General features: G+C 34.8%; 1 protein-coding gene across 1 annotated transcript; it reads right to left on the bottom strand.

The window, feature by feature from the left end:
- Window positions 1-4,083: 4,083 nt before the first annotated feature.
- Window positions 4,084-7,809, bottom strand: LOC133292560 (WRKY DNA-binding transcription factor 70-like). Its single transcript, XM_061490980.1, has 3 exons — window positions 7,469-7,809; window positions 5,016-5,120; window positions 4,084-4,513 (listed from the first exon to the last, which is right to left on the bottom strand). The coding sequence occupies exons 1-3, from the start codon at window positions 7,807-7,809 to the stop codon at window positions 4,084-4,086; spliced, it is 876 nt and encodes a 291-aa protein (XP_061346964.1).
- Window positions 7,810-18,198: the final 10,389 nt, after the last annotated feature.

The raw sequence follows: 18,198 nt of genomic DNA, 5'->3' as shown, positions 1-18,198 counted from the left end.
TTGTTGCCTTATTGTGTGAGCATGGGGATTGTCGATGTCACTGATGTTAGTACTTATAGTTGGAGTTGTATAAACTACTAGTTGGTCCAGTCTACGTGTGGTAGTTCCGTGACTAGAGACATACTTATGTTATTTAATTAATGAGGTATTTCAGTTAGCTGTTTATTGCAATGTACATACAGGCGATGTTTTGAAAATGGTTAAGTAATCAAGTTGGCAATGATTAATGACATCATAATTGAAAGAAAAAGATATTCTGCAATTTTAATTAAGCGCAGCTTAATACGATAACATGATAACATTATCGGATATATACGGGGTGTTATAGGTGGCAGTGATCTGTCCCTGTTTAAGGTTAATGTTGTAGCAGAAGTTATACATAACCTTGTGGACCCCATTGCTAATTTGATATTTTGAGCATAAGTTATATATTTCAGCCATTCGATGAACTTAAGGGAAGAGATATTAAAGCTGGCACTGTGGTGAAGGTGCTTCAAATATTAGGATCCTGGTGGAAGTTCTCTCTAGTTCGCTATCATCTTTCTTCACCTTGACAATATGAGTTTTGGAGGGAAGTATTAATGGGCTTGAAAATGAGAGTTAGTTAGTTAATTAGGGAATTTCTTCTAAAATATTCTTAGGGGATTGGATAAAAAGGAGGAAAAGGTGTGAAGTGAGGTAGACATGTATTGAGTGAATAGTGAAAAATTTGGGGATCTCTTAGAACCTAGGTGGGTTGGTTTTAAGGGTGAGCTAGGGGTCTTTTGGTGTATTGTTTTGTAACTAGTGTTTGTAAGGAGCTTGTCTCCATTATTTTTTCCTTCAACTTACAGTAAATAAAATTGTGTTCCATCATATTTCAATTCTATTTGAGTTGAGTGTGCATAATTTCAAACCTTTGAGAAGAAATTTTGAGATTCTTACAATGAAAGAGGGGAAATCTATTACTAGTTAATCTGCCAAAACAATGGAGATCAGCAGCAAGATATGATTCGAGAAGATTTGCAATATTATCATTGTGGAGAAACTATTGCATTTCTTGATACCTAAGTTTAATTATGTTGTTTCAAAAGACATTGATGCAATAATACCAAAAAAAAAAAAAAGCATTGATGCAATCTCTCCTGGTGAATTGCAAAGTATAAGAACAAGCACTAAAAGCTTTATACCAATACCTATTCCAAAAATTTCACAGGAGTAGGTAAAGGGCAAAGGCATAGGACACCCAAGTAATAAAGATAAAAATAGAAATTTCAAAATAACCAAACTCAAGGCAAAGTTAGGGGATGTGATTTCAAAAAATAAAGGTAGCATACTATAGATGTCATAAATTTTGGCCATTATGCATCTTAATGTTATATGTATTGCCTAAGGACAAGCCAAGAAAGAGTGTTCAAATTTTGCAAATCAAGAGGAAGCAGACGCTTTGTTGAGTTTAAGATGAAAAACCTCAGTCAAATATTTGGTATGTGAATAGGCTGCAGTGAGCCGGTGACCACATGAGTGAAAGTAAGTCTTGTTTTTCTCATCTAAATTAAGATTTTCATTCCTTTATAAGTTTTGGTGACCATTTTATTGTTGAAGTAATGGTAAAATATGTTATTAAGATAAGAATCAAGAATAATTTTGTGAAACAATCTCTAATGTGTTCTATGTTCCTAATCTCAAAAGTAATCTATTGAGTGTTGGTTACTTACACAAAGAGGATTATGTTATCATTATTATAAATATGCTTATGGAATTTATGATTCTGCTGGAGACACTATTGTAGTTGTTCATATGAGTTCAAACAGTTTGTTTCCATCAAAAAATGAAAGCACTAAATCCGATTTGATGGTTAAAGTGAAAGATCTCTCATAATTGTGACATTTTCACTGTAGTCACTTGTATTTTGGCAGATGGAAGACTTTCTAGGAGAAAAACCTGGTGATAAGGCCCATTAGATTATTACTCATTCCTAAGTCTATGAATGTTACCTTTATTTTGACCATAATATTGTGATTATTGCCAAGAAAGATTGGTATGCTTTTATTTGTTAAAAACAATACAAGTGATTTTTGAAATGATTCGTGTATATGTAATTTCAACCCATATGGTATTAATTTTTATAAATAAAAGAAGGACTCTCCAAAGACTTAAAAATAATAATACCATTGGGGTTATCACAAGTCAAAACTACTAGCAAAAAAAAAATAATATAACGAATTACCTGCATTTCTTGAATGAAAGAGCACTTGCAACTTCGTTCCAAAATCCAAATTTTCATAGTTTGTCAAATAAGGAATCACTCACTTTCAAAGCAGAGCCGTAACGGTTCCACACATGAGTATTCTTGAACCACAAAAGATCTTCAGAAAATGGCAGCACCTTCTTCATCTCCCACTTATTCGGAAACTCTTGTCCTCTGGTAAATGCTTCTGTTGCTTTTCTGTCATCCAAAGGCTTATTCATAGATTTTAGGGTTTTTTATTTTATTTTTAATAAGGTGCAATCCATCACCTGCAATTAACAAATAATTAATCTTTTAATTAGGAATCTCGAGATCACAAGGTCGACAAGTGCAAGTGCTAAAAACAACTTTTCCACACTCCAACACGCTGTGTGCACCAATATAACCAATGAAGATGAATTAAATATGTAGATTGACGTCACGAGTATTGCGTAAGGACCACCGTATGAGACCACCAAGGACAATTAAATATATTATCTTGGTAATGACTCAAGTTTTAGGGCTACAAAAAGTTTCCTAATCTCTTGTCTTGTTATATACGTAAGTTAACCTTTTTAGGGCAAGAAAAAGGTGAGTAAGGAAATAAAAGAGGGAAGTTTGATAATTTTCTCTCTGTCATATTCATGAACTGTTACAAGCAATAAAATGAAAATGGGATTAACCAAAATTAAAATAGTAATATGCTTGCAGAAAGGAAAATGTGGTACTGATAAATGGGCCTCCTTTGCCTTCTAGCCCACTTCAAAATCTAGAAGATGTGTGGGCCTTAGCACCTTCCTCCTTGCCATGAGCCCAGGATTCTGGCCTAAATGAAATTGATGAGCATGTTCCCTAATGCAAAATTTAAATGAAAAACAAAAACGTTTTCTCTTTTCTACAAACCAGACATTTTTTTAATGTACGTCTTCTTTCAATTTTCTTTAATTCTCAATCTCTTTCAATTTTCTTTAATTCTCAACAATCTTTTCAACAAACTCCACATTATTTGATAATTTAGGCAGGCATTAATTTGAGGAAAAGTAAAATCTAAAAAAAAAAAAAAAAAACGCGAGGAATTTTATTTTTTTGAAAATGGCCGCAATAGACAACTACTATCACATCCTAGAATTAATTTAGAATCATTTATGTATTTTCATGTAATAGTTTAAGTTTGTGAAAGAATTGGTTCAAATGATCTATCCTTGTTACCTCCATTATTTAAATAAAAAATTAAATTTCATCACAACAATATGCACACTCAAAATTGAAAGAGCTCTTGCCTGATCTAAAAACAAAAGAGAAAAAAAATCAAAATCCCTAGAAAAAAAAATTATAATTAATGGTATATACTTGTATGCTGAATTAGACTAAGGCGTAGTCTTTATGCATTTGAAAAAGGCAAAGGAGGTAATAGATATTTTTATTATATATAATTATACGCAGAGTCATAAAAATTTATATATTTACAGGTTACCCGATAACTTTTTATTTAGAAAATCTGAGTTTTTTAAATAGAAAAACAACCTGAATCATTGTGATTTTGCTTATCAAGCCACCTAATAAAGATAGTAATTATATGCTCTGTTCCATGGAGATGAAGACACCAATGCTTAGTGAGTAAACGTTAAATAACGCCGCAATAGCCAATTAATTACACTAACAACTTGGTCATCCATTCATGAAAGCTACATCAATGTGGTTGCTCCCCATTGTGGTTGCTGCAATATATATTTATATTTGACTATTGACAAGTTAGAATGGATTTGGAACGTGTAGACTAACGTTTGAGATTAAAATATAGTTTATTATTTTTGTCAATATGTTTGGTACTTTTAGAGCAAAATATTGTAGACAAAAACATATATACCTAGGCATCAAAATCCAAACTGCTCATAAACATTGTCAAATTCAACAAATTCTGTTGATGATAGCATAGTGACATGCCTCGAATAATCGTAATAAATTTCATAATCGCATAATAGGAGGTCTTCTGAGGAGGCCAATTGGTTTTGAGCAATATGGTCATAGTGAACCACTTCCATTGGCTTCTGTTGCTTTGATGCAAAAAATGGAGATGAAAACGGGTGTTCTTGTTTGCTTGGAAGGCTGTTATTAAAGCTAAGTAGTGTAGAGGAGCCAGAGGAAGAAACAGGTTCCAAGATTATCTCGGGATTCAAAGGGCTTTTGCAAGTGTGATAGCCATAATACGTTGTCCGGTACAATGGAGGGTCTTTTTGAATTCTCTGAACATGTTTGATTGCTTCGCAACCCTCATCATACTTGTGAGTACACCTGTAGTAGCTCCTGCAAACATATTTCAATCATATTGGATTCATTATTCATTAGAGAGGAGACACATATTAGAATGATTATCTCATCTGACATGACGTCATGTAAGATGATCACAATCCTTCATAGACAAATTAACGAATCACTTTTTATGTTAATACACACTAAGAAAAAAATGTATTTGTGACGAAAAATTGTGCTATAAATTTTGTCACAAATGACAATTTTCGACACAAATAATTAAATTTCGTCACAAATAAACTTGCGATGCAGAAATTTATGACAAAATTTATTTGCGACGTAGGAATTTGTGACGAAATTTCATAAAATTTTGTCACTAATAAATTTTTTTTCTTGTAATGACATTCTTCGTAACCGTTGATTTATCTATCAACCGTTAAAATTTTCTACATCATAATCACCCATGACCTCATTTCACTATCCATTCCAAAGAGACAGATTTTTGGTGGTAGGTTATAATATATATGAAGATGGGGAATTTCAAATGGAAGAATACCTTAGATATTTGGCATTCATTGTCATTTTTTGTCCGTACTTTCTCCACCCATGGCCATCTTCAATTAGAATTGAGTTGTCCTTCTCCCAAGTTGGCGCAATTGATCTTACGAAGACAAAAATACCAATTATATATATGGTTCTTATTTAAATATTTTCACAACTAATCCAATAATCAATTAACTAAAATATTTATGAAATCATTAACAATAACTCAAAATTAATCCAATAATTATGTGATAATGATAATTTATATCTAACAGACTTAGCCAAGATGCAGTTTGAGACAGCAATTGGCTAATGCCATTCGGTTCGGTTCATTATATGGGATGAAATAGGATGATTCTTTTGACTATGCCAAAAGTATCAAGGGAATATATTTATATAAAGCATAAAATTACTTAATGTTTTCTTTTTGAAATAATTAGGATGACTTAATCAAGATTGATGCATATTATTATTATTTTTTTTTGTAGGTTACAGGGAATAGAACACACAACCACACACTCACACACACCCTATTACACACACCCACACCACTAGACTAGCCCTAGTGGATGATGCATATTATTTTTTGTTTATTAATTAACCAATACCCTGATGATATACGTCATCAAACGGGATTAATTTTTTTCTAACAATATTTAATAGGGAAAGCTATGGATTTAATATTGCAATGATGAACAATATAACGATTAAATTGAATATATCTATTGGGCAGGGACTATAAAATTACAATGATTGAAAAGCTTAAAGACAAAAATCAAGTTTGCTTGAAAGTAAAGATGCTAAAAGTTTGTTTGTTTTTTTGGTAGATGGCAAAAGTTTAGGAAAAGAGCATTATCTCATTTTAATATTTTTTTGTGGAAATTTATCTCATTCTAATATTAAAGCACGTCAATTAGGAGTGTAAATGGGTCAGGCTGGCCTAACCCAGTCTACGACCCGACCTACATTGAGTTCAGCTCAGGCCCGACCTTTCAAAAAAGTAGAGTAGGCTTAGGCTTATCAAAAAGTTTTTTTAACAAATAGGCCATAGGCAAATTTTGTCAAGCTCGGCCAGCCTTGTAGGCTGGCCTATTTAATTTATTAAAATAAAATAATAAAATAATATTTATTTTATGTGGCAAAGACGCAAAGTACCAAATACCAATATCTCTTACTTTTTGTGCTATTTTATTTTATAAAAGGAAAACTTGTCTAATGTTTCCAAATTTTACATACTGTTGCAGCTTAATACCATAGAGTAATGGGTACCTTGCTGGATTATGATGTTACTGATAAAGATCTTTCAATAATACTCTTCTTTCCCTTGTCTTGATGGTGATTTAAAGATTTTTAGATAAATGACATTCTCTTGTAGACTTTATTTCAGCATTCGGTATATGTATTTTTCTTATTTTCTCTATTTCTTTGACTCTATTCCTCTAAGATATACATTCTAGAGCTGGGATATTATGTTAACTCTTTCTTGTTTGTCATTTTTTTCTTATGAGAAGTACTAGTGCATGCATGAATGGAACTTTCTTTGCTCTATATACAATTATTTTTTTTGCTTAGTATCTACAGTGGGAGGCCTACAAGGCCTGTAGGCCATGTCAGGCTTTCTTATTTTTAAAAATGGGTCAGGCTTGGCCTACAAATAAAGCCTTTAATAAGCCAGTAGGCCAGATATGCTGAATTTTTTTTGACATAGACTTAGGCCAAAAAGATCAAAGCCCAGCCCAGCCCATTTACACCCCTAACGCAATGAAGTCTCAATAGGACTTGAAGTCATACTGACAAATAAATTTTCAATGAAGGATTAAGAATCATTTCCAGATCTTTTTTGAAACGGAAATTAAATTGAATTTAACTAAAACAATTAATTATTTAAAAAATGACAGATAAACAAAAATAAAGAAAATCTTGCTTGACGAATGATTAAAGTTAGACAGGTATAAAACTAAATTTGAATATTAGCATGCCGAGAAATGAACTTGGATTATTTCATTTTTCTTAAAAACATGATACATTTAATGATACCTAAAAGAAAGATACAAATTATTTCTATGCATGATTGGCATACACAAATTAAAACTAGCAAGATGATTATATTTATAAATTTTTTGTTTATAAACTACATTATGTATTATGAATAATATATATTACTTGAGTATGTACTACCCGTAATATATAATATAATTTGTAAAAATTTATGAACAAAAAATATGTAAATATAACTTACCCCAATTAATAAATCCAATAGTTTTCATGGATATACTAATGTCATTCAGCTTAAATTTTAGTGTATATGATTGGCAGATCCCTTAACAATAATGATTGATTTACCAAAAATTGTGTCTTTATCTCTAATAACTTAATTCTTCTAAGTCATATTCTTGAAGAAAATTACAGGATCCAAAACCCATAACAATAATAATTTGCTAGGAAGGCATGAATAATAATTCTTACTTTCTCTTGTAGCACCCTCTTCGATTTTTGGTGTTGAGAGTTTTGATATTCTTGCAAGTTTCAGCCATATCCTTCAGCTTTGGGCATTTAGTGGAGAAAGAGAGATCTCCAGTAGGGATAGGCGCCGCCACATCATTGGAGTCATCATGGTTGGTGTTCAAGAGCAAAAGGGTATTTGTGAATGATCTCATTACATTGCGAACAAGATCTTCAGCAACTGGTAACACTGACTTTGACCCTTCCTCGTTTGCAATTACTTCAAGTAACTCGTTTGCCATGTGACGCCCTCTTATTAGCTCTTCTTCCATTTCCTTTTTGCCATTTGGAGATTGATTTTCCATTATTTCTACCTTTTTGGAATTGTTAACACTTACCATATTTGAGGAGAAACTGAGTGATAGACACTGCCCTTTTAATCAAATGGCACTTCCCCCACTTGCAAATTTAAAAATTGTTGCACTAATTTTGAGGATATTGACAAAACTTCCTTAGCAGATATTGACAGGTTTGATTTCACTTGCCTAAGTGTTACGTGAATAACACAGCCAATGAAAATAATCAACTTGAGGGAAAGGGGTTTTCTCTGATTGGATGATTCCAGAGAGTGGGCAGAGAAGCAGTGTGTTTGTTTTCACTCCCAATTAGGATGAACTCATAGGGCTTACTTCATGCTGAGAACACAGTAATCCTGAAGACAATAATACCCTTCCGTTTTGCATCATGGGAATGTGAGATGAGCCCATTTTTAGTCAAACATAGTGAGGGTAATTCGGTATATGCTCGTGCACGTGAAGACAAGTGACAGATAGGGTGACAGGAGGCTTCCATTTTATAATGGTAAAATTATTGAAAATGAATGTTGGTTGGGGGTGTTTGTAGTCTGCATTGGATCGGTTTTAAAAGTAAAAATTATCCGATTCAATTCTTTCGGTTTGATCATTTAATTATTCATTTGGTTTAATTTTTTTTCAAATCTGATCCGATCCAATTTTTTTCAGCTTGGATTGGATCGGTTTTCGATTTTTTTAAAATCTTAAAATTTGTTTCATGGTTATTGTTCAAATAACATCTTTTATATATGTTACCTTTGTAAAAAAAGATATTTGAAATACAAAAGCATCAGTAAATAATAATGTAATTTGCTTACAAAAAAAAAATAATAATAATGTAATTTTTTTTTTGGACAATGAGACATGAAACTTTACACAGATGAAATTATGTTGATGAGATGTGACTAGATTTTTTTTGAGTTTAGAAATTTTTGGGCTATGATTGGGGAAAAACCAAGTAGGTAGAAGCAAATTAATATATTGGATCGATTTTCATCAACCAATCCAAAAATCGATCCAATCTAATTAAAATTTGCGGTTTTTTTCGATTTTCGGTTTTTCGATTTTCGGTTTATTCGGTTATCAGTTTTTCGGTTCGATCACCGCGATTTGAATCGGTTTGGATCGGTTGATGAACACCCTTAGATGCTCGTATGGAAAAAATATGCCATGATCGTATGAAAACATTATAGTGGTAAATCAACTCTTATAATTTTGTAACTATTTATTATAATATTTTTCTCTCTTTTTTTATTATTAATGATTCACCTTTATATAGTTATGATTTCCTATATGATTAGGGGTGTAAATAAGTTAGGTTAGACTAGACTTTGGCTTAAATAAGTCAGGTCTGATCTGTTAGCCTGTGTACGCCCCGAATTACAAGTCTGGCCTAATCTATATTTAAAAAAGAGTAAATACCCTTTTTCGTCCTTGGAAATATTTGCGAAGTACAATTTAGTCCTTCGGTTTAAAAAAGTCACATTTCAGTGTTTCATTTTTGAAAAAAAAGGCCACGTTCGTCCTTCCGTTAGTTGGCATCTAACGGCCCAACTAACGGTGCACATGTGGACCGTTACTTTGCTGAGTCACTGTTAAGTATGCCAGTGTGGAAGTAAAACGACGCCGTTTTGAAGGTGCCTTATGTCTTGTTGGAGTTTTGAACAGCTGAATGTCCTATTTAGTCCCTGACAAATTTATCTTGGCCCTATTTGGTCCTTAACACTAAAAAATCACCATTGCAGCAAACCTTTCAAACCATCATTGCAGCAAACCAAGGCTTATGCTATTGGCCAAGGCTTATGCTATTCGATCAGATTTCCCATTGTCAACAACCACCTGAAACCAAAAAAAGGATTACAACAATCTTTTACAATATATAACGAGCTTTCTACAGTACATATGAAGTGCCAATATGGATACAACCTTACCCGATGAAGCAGTAACCAACCCCTTTGAACGTCTAGGACATCCAATGACCAGTGCCCAGTACCTTCTTTGTAGGATTCTCTTTTTTGTGTCAATCTATTTAAGGATCAAATGGAACAAGGTCAGAAAAAAATGAAACAGATATAGCAACTTGAGATTGTGACCATAATAGATCAATGCTCTGGAGGTTATATCATCCAGGTCAGCCAGCATGAAGCATTTGATGAAAAAGTACAATTATCACTCACATCATTTGACGCCCTGGAAGTTTTCTCGCGGAAGATGGAATGCAAAACTGTAGCACTTGTCTGTGTCCTTCCCATCACCAGAATGCCAGAGCAGTCTCTGTCCAGTCTATGTACCTTAATATATACAATCTTGTTCAAGTATCAATCTAATATCTAGTTCATACTTCATATATCCAAGCAACCATCAATAATATTGGCACAGAACTAAAACACAAGGCAAACAATCCCACAAATTTCATGGATGTTCAAGCTTTGTAATGATGATAACAGATGCAACGATCTATGAAAAAAATAATAAATAATTAACTTTTACCATTCTTTTTTACAAAATACCACTTTCCAAAATCATGGCAACTATCTTGAGTAACAATAAAAGTGTTGTCTAATGAAAAAGGAGAACACATGAAAAAAGAAAAGAAAAGAAAAGAAAAAAGAACTCATTCTTCCCTTTTCATTTAATGCATTGTTTGCAATTGCAAGGAACTCCTTTAGAAGTGATACCTCTAAAAGGTCGTAAGAGTGAAACCTTTGTAATTAAACCCTGATGCATGAAACAATATATTGCTTCATAGAGGAAAAAAGTTTCATTGTGGGTTCTTATATTATTGTCATTATTACACAGCCAATGCAAAACTTGAGCAAGTTGAGTACACGATATGATGAGCTCCCCGTCTTCTCTGGACACAAACAGCTAGTGGTGGATTGTGATGTTCAAATCATTAACGAAAAAGTACAATAATTTGAGTCAATGTGATTTTCCTGCGATGAAATGCAGTTCTCCTTCACCAAATACTCTATTCGACTTTAGTTTCATTTTATCATCATCATTTTTTATTGAATCAGAGCATAAGCCTTGGCCAATGGGAAATCTGATCGAATAGCATAAGCCTTGCCAATAGCATAAGCCTTGGTTTGCTGCAATGGTGGTTTGAAAGGTTTGCTGCAATGGTGACTTTTTAGTGTTAAGGACCAAATAGGGCCTCGATAAATTTGTCAGGGACCAAATAGGACCTTCAGCTGTTCAAAACTCCAACAAGACATAAGGCACCTTCAAAACGGCGTCGTTTTACTTCCAAGCTGGCATACTTAACGGTGACTCAGCAAAGTAACGGTCCACCTGTGCACCGTTAGTTGGGCCGTTAGATGCCAACTAACGGAAGGACGAACGTGACCCTTTTTTTCAAAGATGAAACACTGAAATGTGACTTTTTTAAACCGAGGGACTAAATTGTGCTTCGCAAATATTTCCAGGGACGAAAAAGGGTATTTACTCTTTAAAAAATAAGAGTCTTGGCCTAGGCCTGTTAGCTTGTTTAAGCCTATTAAATATTCAACAATTAAAAGAATAACTAAAATAATATTACTTTATTATTTAAATTTTTTAAAATAATATTATTATTTATTTTATTTGAAATAAATAATATGATATAGGCCTGCCTGTAGGCCTGACATGTACCAAAAAACCTATGACATATTTTCTAAATAGAATTTTTTTAAAAGCCTAGACCTGTTCTATTTTACTATTTGTAACCATAGGCTCCTGTAAGCCGGCCTAGCGCATTTACACCCCTACACATGACCATGTCATACTTTTATTTACATGAGAGGATCTAGATCCAATATTATTAGAGGTATATGAGATAATATATCCCTTCTATTCAAACATTAAATATTGTGCTAAAATTTATTTATTTATTTTAAAAGAGTGAGCCTTATATATATTATATATTGTGACTATGATACGAGATAACAAATCTCTTATAAGATGATATTTATATTATTATTATTATTATTATTATCATTGCAAGTTAGCACGTTTTAAATGTGACAAACACTGTACTCTTTTGAATGGTTTTATCACTCCAGTTGTACTTTGACTGCGAAATTAAGGGTCAGTTTCATTGTAAGTGGACCTATTTTGGAGATTATTGTATCTCAAAAAAAAAAAAAAAGTCAAGTTGTCTGCTGATACTTTTTGTCTCTGACAGTTGTCTTGTAATATTCTATTAATGTGTTCTTGTATAGATTGTGTTTGAGCGTTAATCTTCTAACGTGAAAAAGTGATTATGTGATCATATTATTTAATTATAATTACTCATTGATGATGAAATATAAGAGAAAAAATATATAATTTTTAAATAAATAATTGTGATCAAATAACATGATCACATGATCATTTTTTTTTTTTACATGAGAGAATCTATTCCATTCTGATGATATTGGTATTATAAACTAGGATTAGATCTTATCCCTTTTAGGAAATCTTTATAATATGCTATTTCAATCGAACTTATTTTTTCACCAATGAATCGCAAATCTGCATGGACCATTAGGATTAAAGGAAAAGAAAAACAGAAAATAGGTGAAGAAAAAACTGCAACGGCTATGTAATGAAAACAAACTCCTCCCATAAACACTTGGTAGAAAATTAACGAATCCCAACCGGGGACATTTAGCATTTTCTATATGTGGAGGGATATTTTCACTACCAAAATTTTTCACTATCAACTTACTATCTATCTAATCACCATTGGATTAACATTTTTTCTCTCTTTAAAAACTTTTTAGCATTCTCTCTCCTTGATCCAATGGTAATTAGATGGGTAATAGTAAAAAATATCCTCCCTCTTTCCATATTAATGATATTTTATTTTATATAAACTCTTCATACTTGTTTATACCATACCACATGGGTCAAGCTCCTCGATACACTAATATTGGCCTCTCAATTTGGTAGTTTTGGTTCTTTTTTGGAAATAAGCATTATTGAAACAGTGACAGAAGCCAAAGATGTCGGTAATGATGCACGTGGCCCATGGTCTGAGAAGATGATGATGCTAAATTGCTACTCATACCGCAGTTGGCAACATCCTTAATTAGAATGTTTTGTTTTTCCGTTTTTGGAAATACATACTTATACTGTTTTGAATCTTAATTAGAGCAAGCTGTTCCATTTCCAGAGTGATTTGTTTCTAGGCATTTTCAACATACTAATGAGGTCTTCGAAAATAATTGTCGATTTTGATATATTTTTGAAACAAATAATTAAAATAATATATATTTTTTGAGTATAATTCAGATATCCCTCAGCCGGCTTAAGACTAATATAAAGACTAATATATTTAGGACCTGTTTGGAGCACCTGATAAAGAAGATAGGATAGGATAACTTATCATATTCTAGTTTTATCTCTTGTTTGGTGGGTCAATAGGATATGATTAACTTATCTTATTGTCTCATTTTATCCTATCCAATACAAGATTTCTTATCCTATGGGGGGAGTTGAGTTATGATTCAACAGGATATGATACCAATATTGGATACCCAATATATCTCCACGCTATCCAATATATCCTCACGCTACCCAATATATTTGTATTTATTGCATTATATTTTGTTTTTTGTTTTTCCTTTCTCCTTCTACATAATCTTATCAGATTGCTAATTAGGTGCTCATCAAACACAGGACATGATATAGGCTTATCAGCCTCATATCATATCCTACCCTTATCAGCCTCATATCATATCCTACCTTTATCATATCCTGTCCACCAAACGAGTCCTTAGTTCCCACAAAAAGTATACGAAACTAGTCTTGCACACATATATTGTGGCACCGATTGTGAGCGTCGTGGTTTCACATAAGAAAGGCTAATCCTACATACTATTCGTGCAGGACTTCTACCCAAAATTTCTCACTTCTACCACTTTTGAGAACCTGAACATAGAATGAAGTGAAAAGAATACCCCGGTTAAGTTAGCACCGATGGATCTAACGGTAAGGTCAAAGCAAGTGATCTCGTGACATACTAGGAATATAAAATTGGAGTTGTATATAGTGTGAGTTGAAAACTTCTTTGGACCTATTGGTAGTGTAGATTCGAAGATCAAAATCGTTCTTAATAAACGGTTTGTTTAGATTATTTATTTATTATATTCCTAATTTCTTGAACAAGTAATCAAACCAGTAAAACAAAATACACTTAGTTGAAATTGAGATTAAAAAAATAAATAACCAGAATATGTAATCAACAAGTACAAAGTATTCAAACAGTTTAGAATCAAGATTAAAATTCTAGAATTCTGATTTCAATGACTTTTCGTTAAAAGTTGCATGTATGTGTTTTAACTACTATAGCAACTATCTTGATAGAACTTGATTTTTCTAGAACTTAACGGAATTGTCCCAAACCCAATTCTGAAAATGATTCAAATTAATCCCTTAATCTTGAATCAGTTCATTGATGACATGTAATCAATTTCTACCTCGGATTATCCCTAATCTTGGAGTGATTAATTAATAAAATTCATAAACTCAAATTTCCCAATTCAAGTTCATGCAAGAAATGTTAAAGTCCATTCCCATGAAACTCAAAGAAGAAAGTTTTATTAATAAAAAATCAAGAATATACACAACCAGTTAGATTATTTAATGGGTACTTATTGTAAGAACCCGCACCGTTAATTAAGGAATTTAATTAATAAATTACGAGAAAATAGGAAATGATTCCATAATTGACCCTAATAATTATTTATGAGGCTTAAAAATGCTGAAAGTCTCTTTTCGGAAGAAAAGTGCAAATACAGGTTCTGCTAGTCAGTATAAATGCGTGCCGAAAAAGTATCCCGGAAAATTAATGTAAGTGCATGATAATTACTAGAATAACATGTAGGACTTGTAAAACGAGTTTCAAGTCCAAATAATGAGAACTGGTGCTAGAAACCGGTACTGTCTTTGAAAAGCGCGTACCGGAAAGGTGCTCAGAAAAATATAAGAAAAATATTATAAATCTTAGAAAATTATTTAGTTTCAGAATCCAAAGTTTGGGATTAAAATGCTAAGCGTAGCAATTAAAGTTAATACTGTGTGTTTAAGTGGCTTGGGCTATAAATACCCATTTCTAAGGGCACAATGCCCTAGAAAACAGATTTTGAACGTGAGTGTGTGAGGGTGGCTGATCAGCTTGGCTGCTCCTTGGGGTTTCTTCTCCATTTTGAGTCCAAGACACTTCCTTTCTTGATTTTTCTTCACACTTTCACTTGGGATACACTTGGTGAGGGTGAGAGCTAGCTTTGCGACTCCATTGCTGGTCTTTTCTGAGTTGAGAGAGCTGCTGTGTGTGAGGTTTTGAGGCTGACTTGGGTTGGTTGTTTGTGGGAGCCTTTGTTTTGGCATTGTGAGGTCCAAGAAGCTTCCTTTGTGTTGAAAGGTCCAAGCTTGTTGATCCATTTTCGTGCACCTTGTTGAGTCAGTCTTGAGGGGCTGATTGTGAGCTCCAAAGAACAACCTCTTCTTCTGTTTTGGCCTTTGGTATGTATACCAATCTTTAATCATGAGTTTAATGCTTAAAAATGAAAGCTTGATGCATGTTAAGGCTTAAAGATGATAACTTGTTGTTGGGTGAGGCTTAACACATCTAGAAATGCATGATTAGGTGTTTAAAATCGGTAAAAAGGGAACCTTTTTGGGATATCTTCACGAAAATGCAGAAACTACATTCTGTCGTGAGATATCCGGATATTTGTCGAACTGATATCCGGATATTGGATATCCGGATACGTGATTTTGGGATATCCGGATATTAGATATCCGGATATGTGAATCTGTTTATCCGGATATTGCATATCCGGATATGGACAGTGAGATATCCGGATATTCTGGGATTTCGCAGAACAGCAGCTGTGCTGTGTGTACAGTAGGCTATTGGGGGTTTGTGGACCCTAGTTTGATGAAGTTGAACTTCTGTATTTAATGGATTAAGCCAGAATCATGGGATTAAGGGCTTGTGGCTTTGTTAGGAGCTTTAAGACTTGAAAACATAATAAAAAGGCGTTGTCTTAATATTGTATGCTTGTGGTGCATGTTGTTGATGTGTTGGTCCATAACAGATTGTGAATCTGCCGTGTTTGGACTTTGAGCTGTGGACTCTTGGCTTTTGGAGTTAGCTTGCAAGGTAAGCTTTCGTGTCCTCGGTTTAGCCATGTTGTGGTTCCACCATGTCCCATGGGGGTATGGTTTATGCATGTTGTGTACATGCTTTAGAATATTTGATATGTTGATTGAACTTTACATGTAATGGCTTTTAATATGCATGTGTTGTTTCATCTTGACGGGAAGCCTGAGTATGTAGCGTCATACAAGACGGTGTACCGGGGTGAATGCAAGTGGTACTTGCACGGTGTGTAGGTGATAGACGTATACCTGCACTGTCTCTGGCCAGTAGATTAGTATTGACACACATGGCATGATTATCTGCTGCATTGCATTGTTTTAGAAATGATAAATGATAAATTGCTTTTGAACTTATATTGCACATGTAAGTGAGCTTGGGGTGGAAGATCCTTGAGGACTCACTGACTTACTGAGATTTCTAGATTAGAGATCTTACCCCACGTTTGGGGAATGCTTATTTCAGGATCAAGTAGTATGGGTACCGATGTCTCAGGCGGCAGGAGGCCGGAGCTTAGCTGATTATGTTTTACTGCCTTATGTTAGCATGACTGGATTTGGGATGCTGTTCATGTTTTTCGCTATTTATGATATGTTGTTGTTGAGACTGATGTTGGGCATGTTTCCTTATTTGAGTGAGCATGGGGATTGTCCATGACACTATCTGTTAGTACCTTTTAGATTGTAGTTGTATAAACTGTTAGATGGTCCTGTCTACATTGTTGTAGTTCCGTGACTAGAGCCACACTTATATTATCTATGTTATGAGGTATTTCAGTTAGCTGTTTTATTGCAATTACATACAGGCGATGTTTTATTAACTGATTATTAAGCAAGTTGGTAATGTTAATGGCATCATAATTGAAAAGAAAAAGTAATTCCGCATTTTAATTAAGCGCAGCTTAATACGATATTATAATAACATTACCGGATATATATGGGGTGTTACATTTATGGTATCAGAGCAATGGTTCGAGGGAAAAGCCTGTATATATTGCAATTGTTAGGTTGTTTGGTTGTGTCTGTCTTTGTGTTTACTCCGTCGAATTTTATTATGATGATGTATATGTGATCACATTGCGTGGGCCTGATCAACTCATAATTTGTGTAACTTGTGCAGAGTCATGGTAAGGTCCGGGAGATCACGAGAGACTTCTGAGGATCAATCTGATCCTATCCTGACTGCATTGGCTGAGATGCAAGCGGCTAGGTTAGCCGATCAGGAGGCCACTAGATTGGCCAACGCGGCAATGATGGAAGCTGTTCGCGAGGCGAACCGGATAGCCGCAGCTGAGGTTCGTGAAGCGAACCGGAGGACCACTGAGGAAGTCCTCGAGGCGAACAGGATGGCGAACATGACGATGATGAGAGTCATGTTGGAGGAGATGAGAGCTGGTTCTGCTGTAGGCCATGCACCACGACCACCGCCACCACCGCCACCGCCTCCACCTAGTGTTTAGGAGGAGAGCCATAGTCACATCGGCAGTGCTACTCATGCCGCTGAGATGGGGGAGCCCCTTGTGGGGATTGCGGAGGATCGTGATGTGATTGATCGCCGGCTGAATGCTTTCAGGAAGCGTAAGCCACCTGTGTTTGAGGGGTCCTTGGATCCTATTGCTGCTGCGAGATGGATAAAGTCGCTGTACAAGATCTTTCGGGTTATGCAGTGTACAGACCCACAGAAGCTGATGTTCTCGACTTACATGCTGGAGGGCGATGCCCATGAGTGGTGGACGCACACCTCTCGTGCTTTTGAGAGGCAGGGTCGTGTCATGACGTGGCCATTCTTTAAGGAGTGCTTTCTGGGCCGATACTTTCCCTATGATGCGCAGGAGCGAAAGCAGGGAGAGTTTGATCGTTTGGTACAAGGCTCGATGTCTGTTGATGAGTACCTGGCTAAGTTTAATGAGCTAGTGAAGTTTGCACACTTCCGGATGGTTCCTCCTACTCCGTTGTTTCTGGCAGCTAAGTTCCGCGAGGGACTTAGTGAGGTGATTGCTGAGCATCTTGCTGGTGCTGCTTCGAGGGACTTTGGTACACTGGTACATCAGTGTAAGGACATCGAGGATGTTTGCGTGGCAAGCAAGGCCCAGAGGGCCAAGGTTGAGGAGAGCAAGGGAACAGGTGGTTCCACTCCTGCTCCTACTTCTTGGAAGGACAGGAGGTTTGCTGATAAGAGCAAGGGAAAACAGTTAGCGACTAGGCAGGCGCCTGGTCTATTCAAGAGAGCTGTTTCACACCAGGGGAGTTCTGCTAGGCCTCCTACCACTCCGA

The sequence above is a fragment of the Gastrolobium bilobum genome, unplaced genomic scaffold (assembly GCF_033153095.1).
Source record: "Gastrolobium bilobum isolate Gb01-03AN ecotype WA unplaced genomic scaffold, APGP_CSIRO_Gbil_v1 utg8994, whole genome shotgun sequence".
Classification (NCBI taxonomy): domain Eukaryota; kingdom Viridiplantae; phylum Streptophyta; class Magnoliopsida; order Fabales; family Fabaceae; genus Gastrolobium; species Gastrolobium bilobum.
This window is presented reverse-complemented; position numbering and strand designations above follow the sequence as displayed.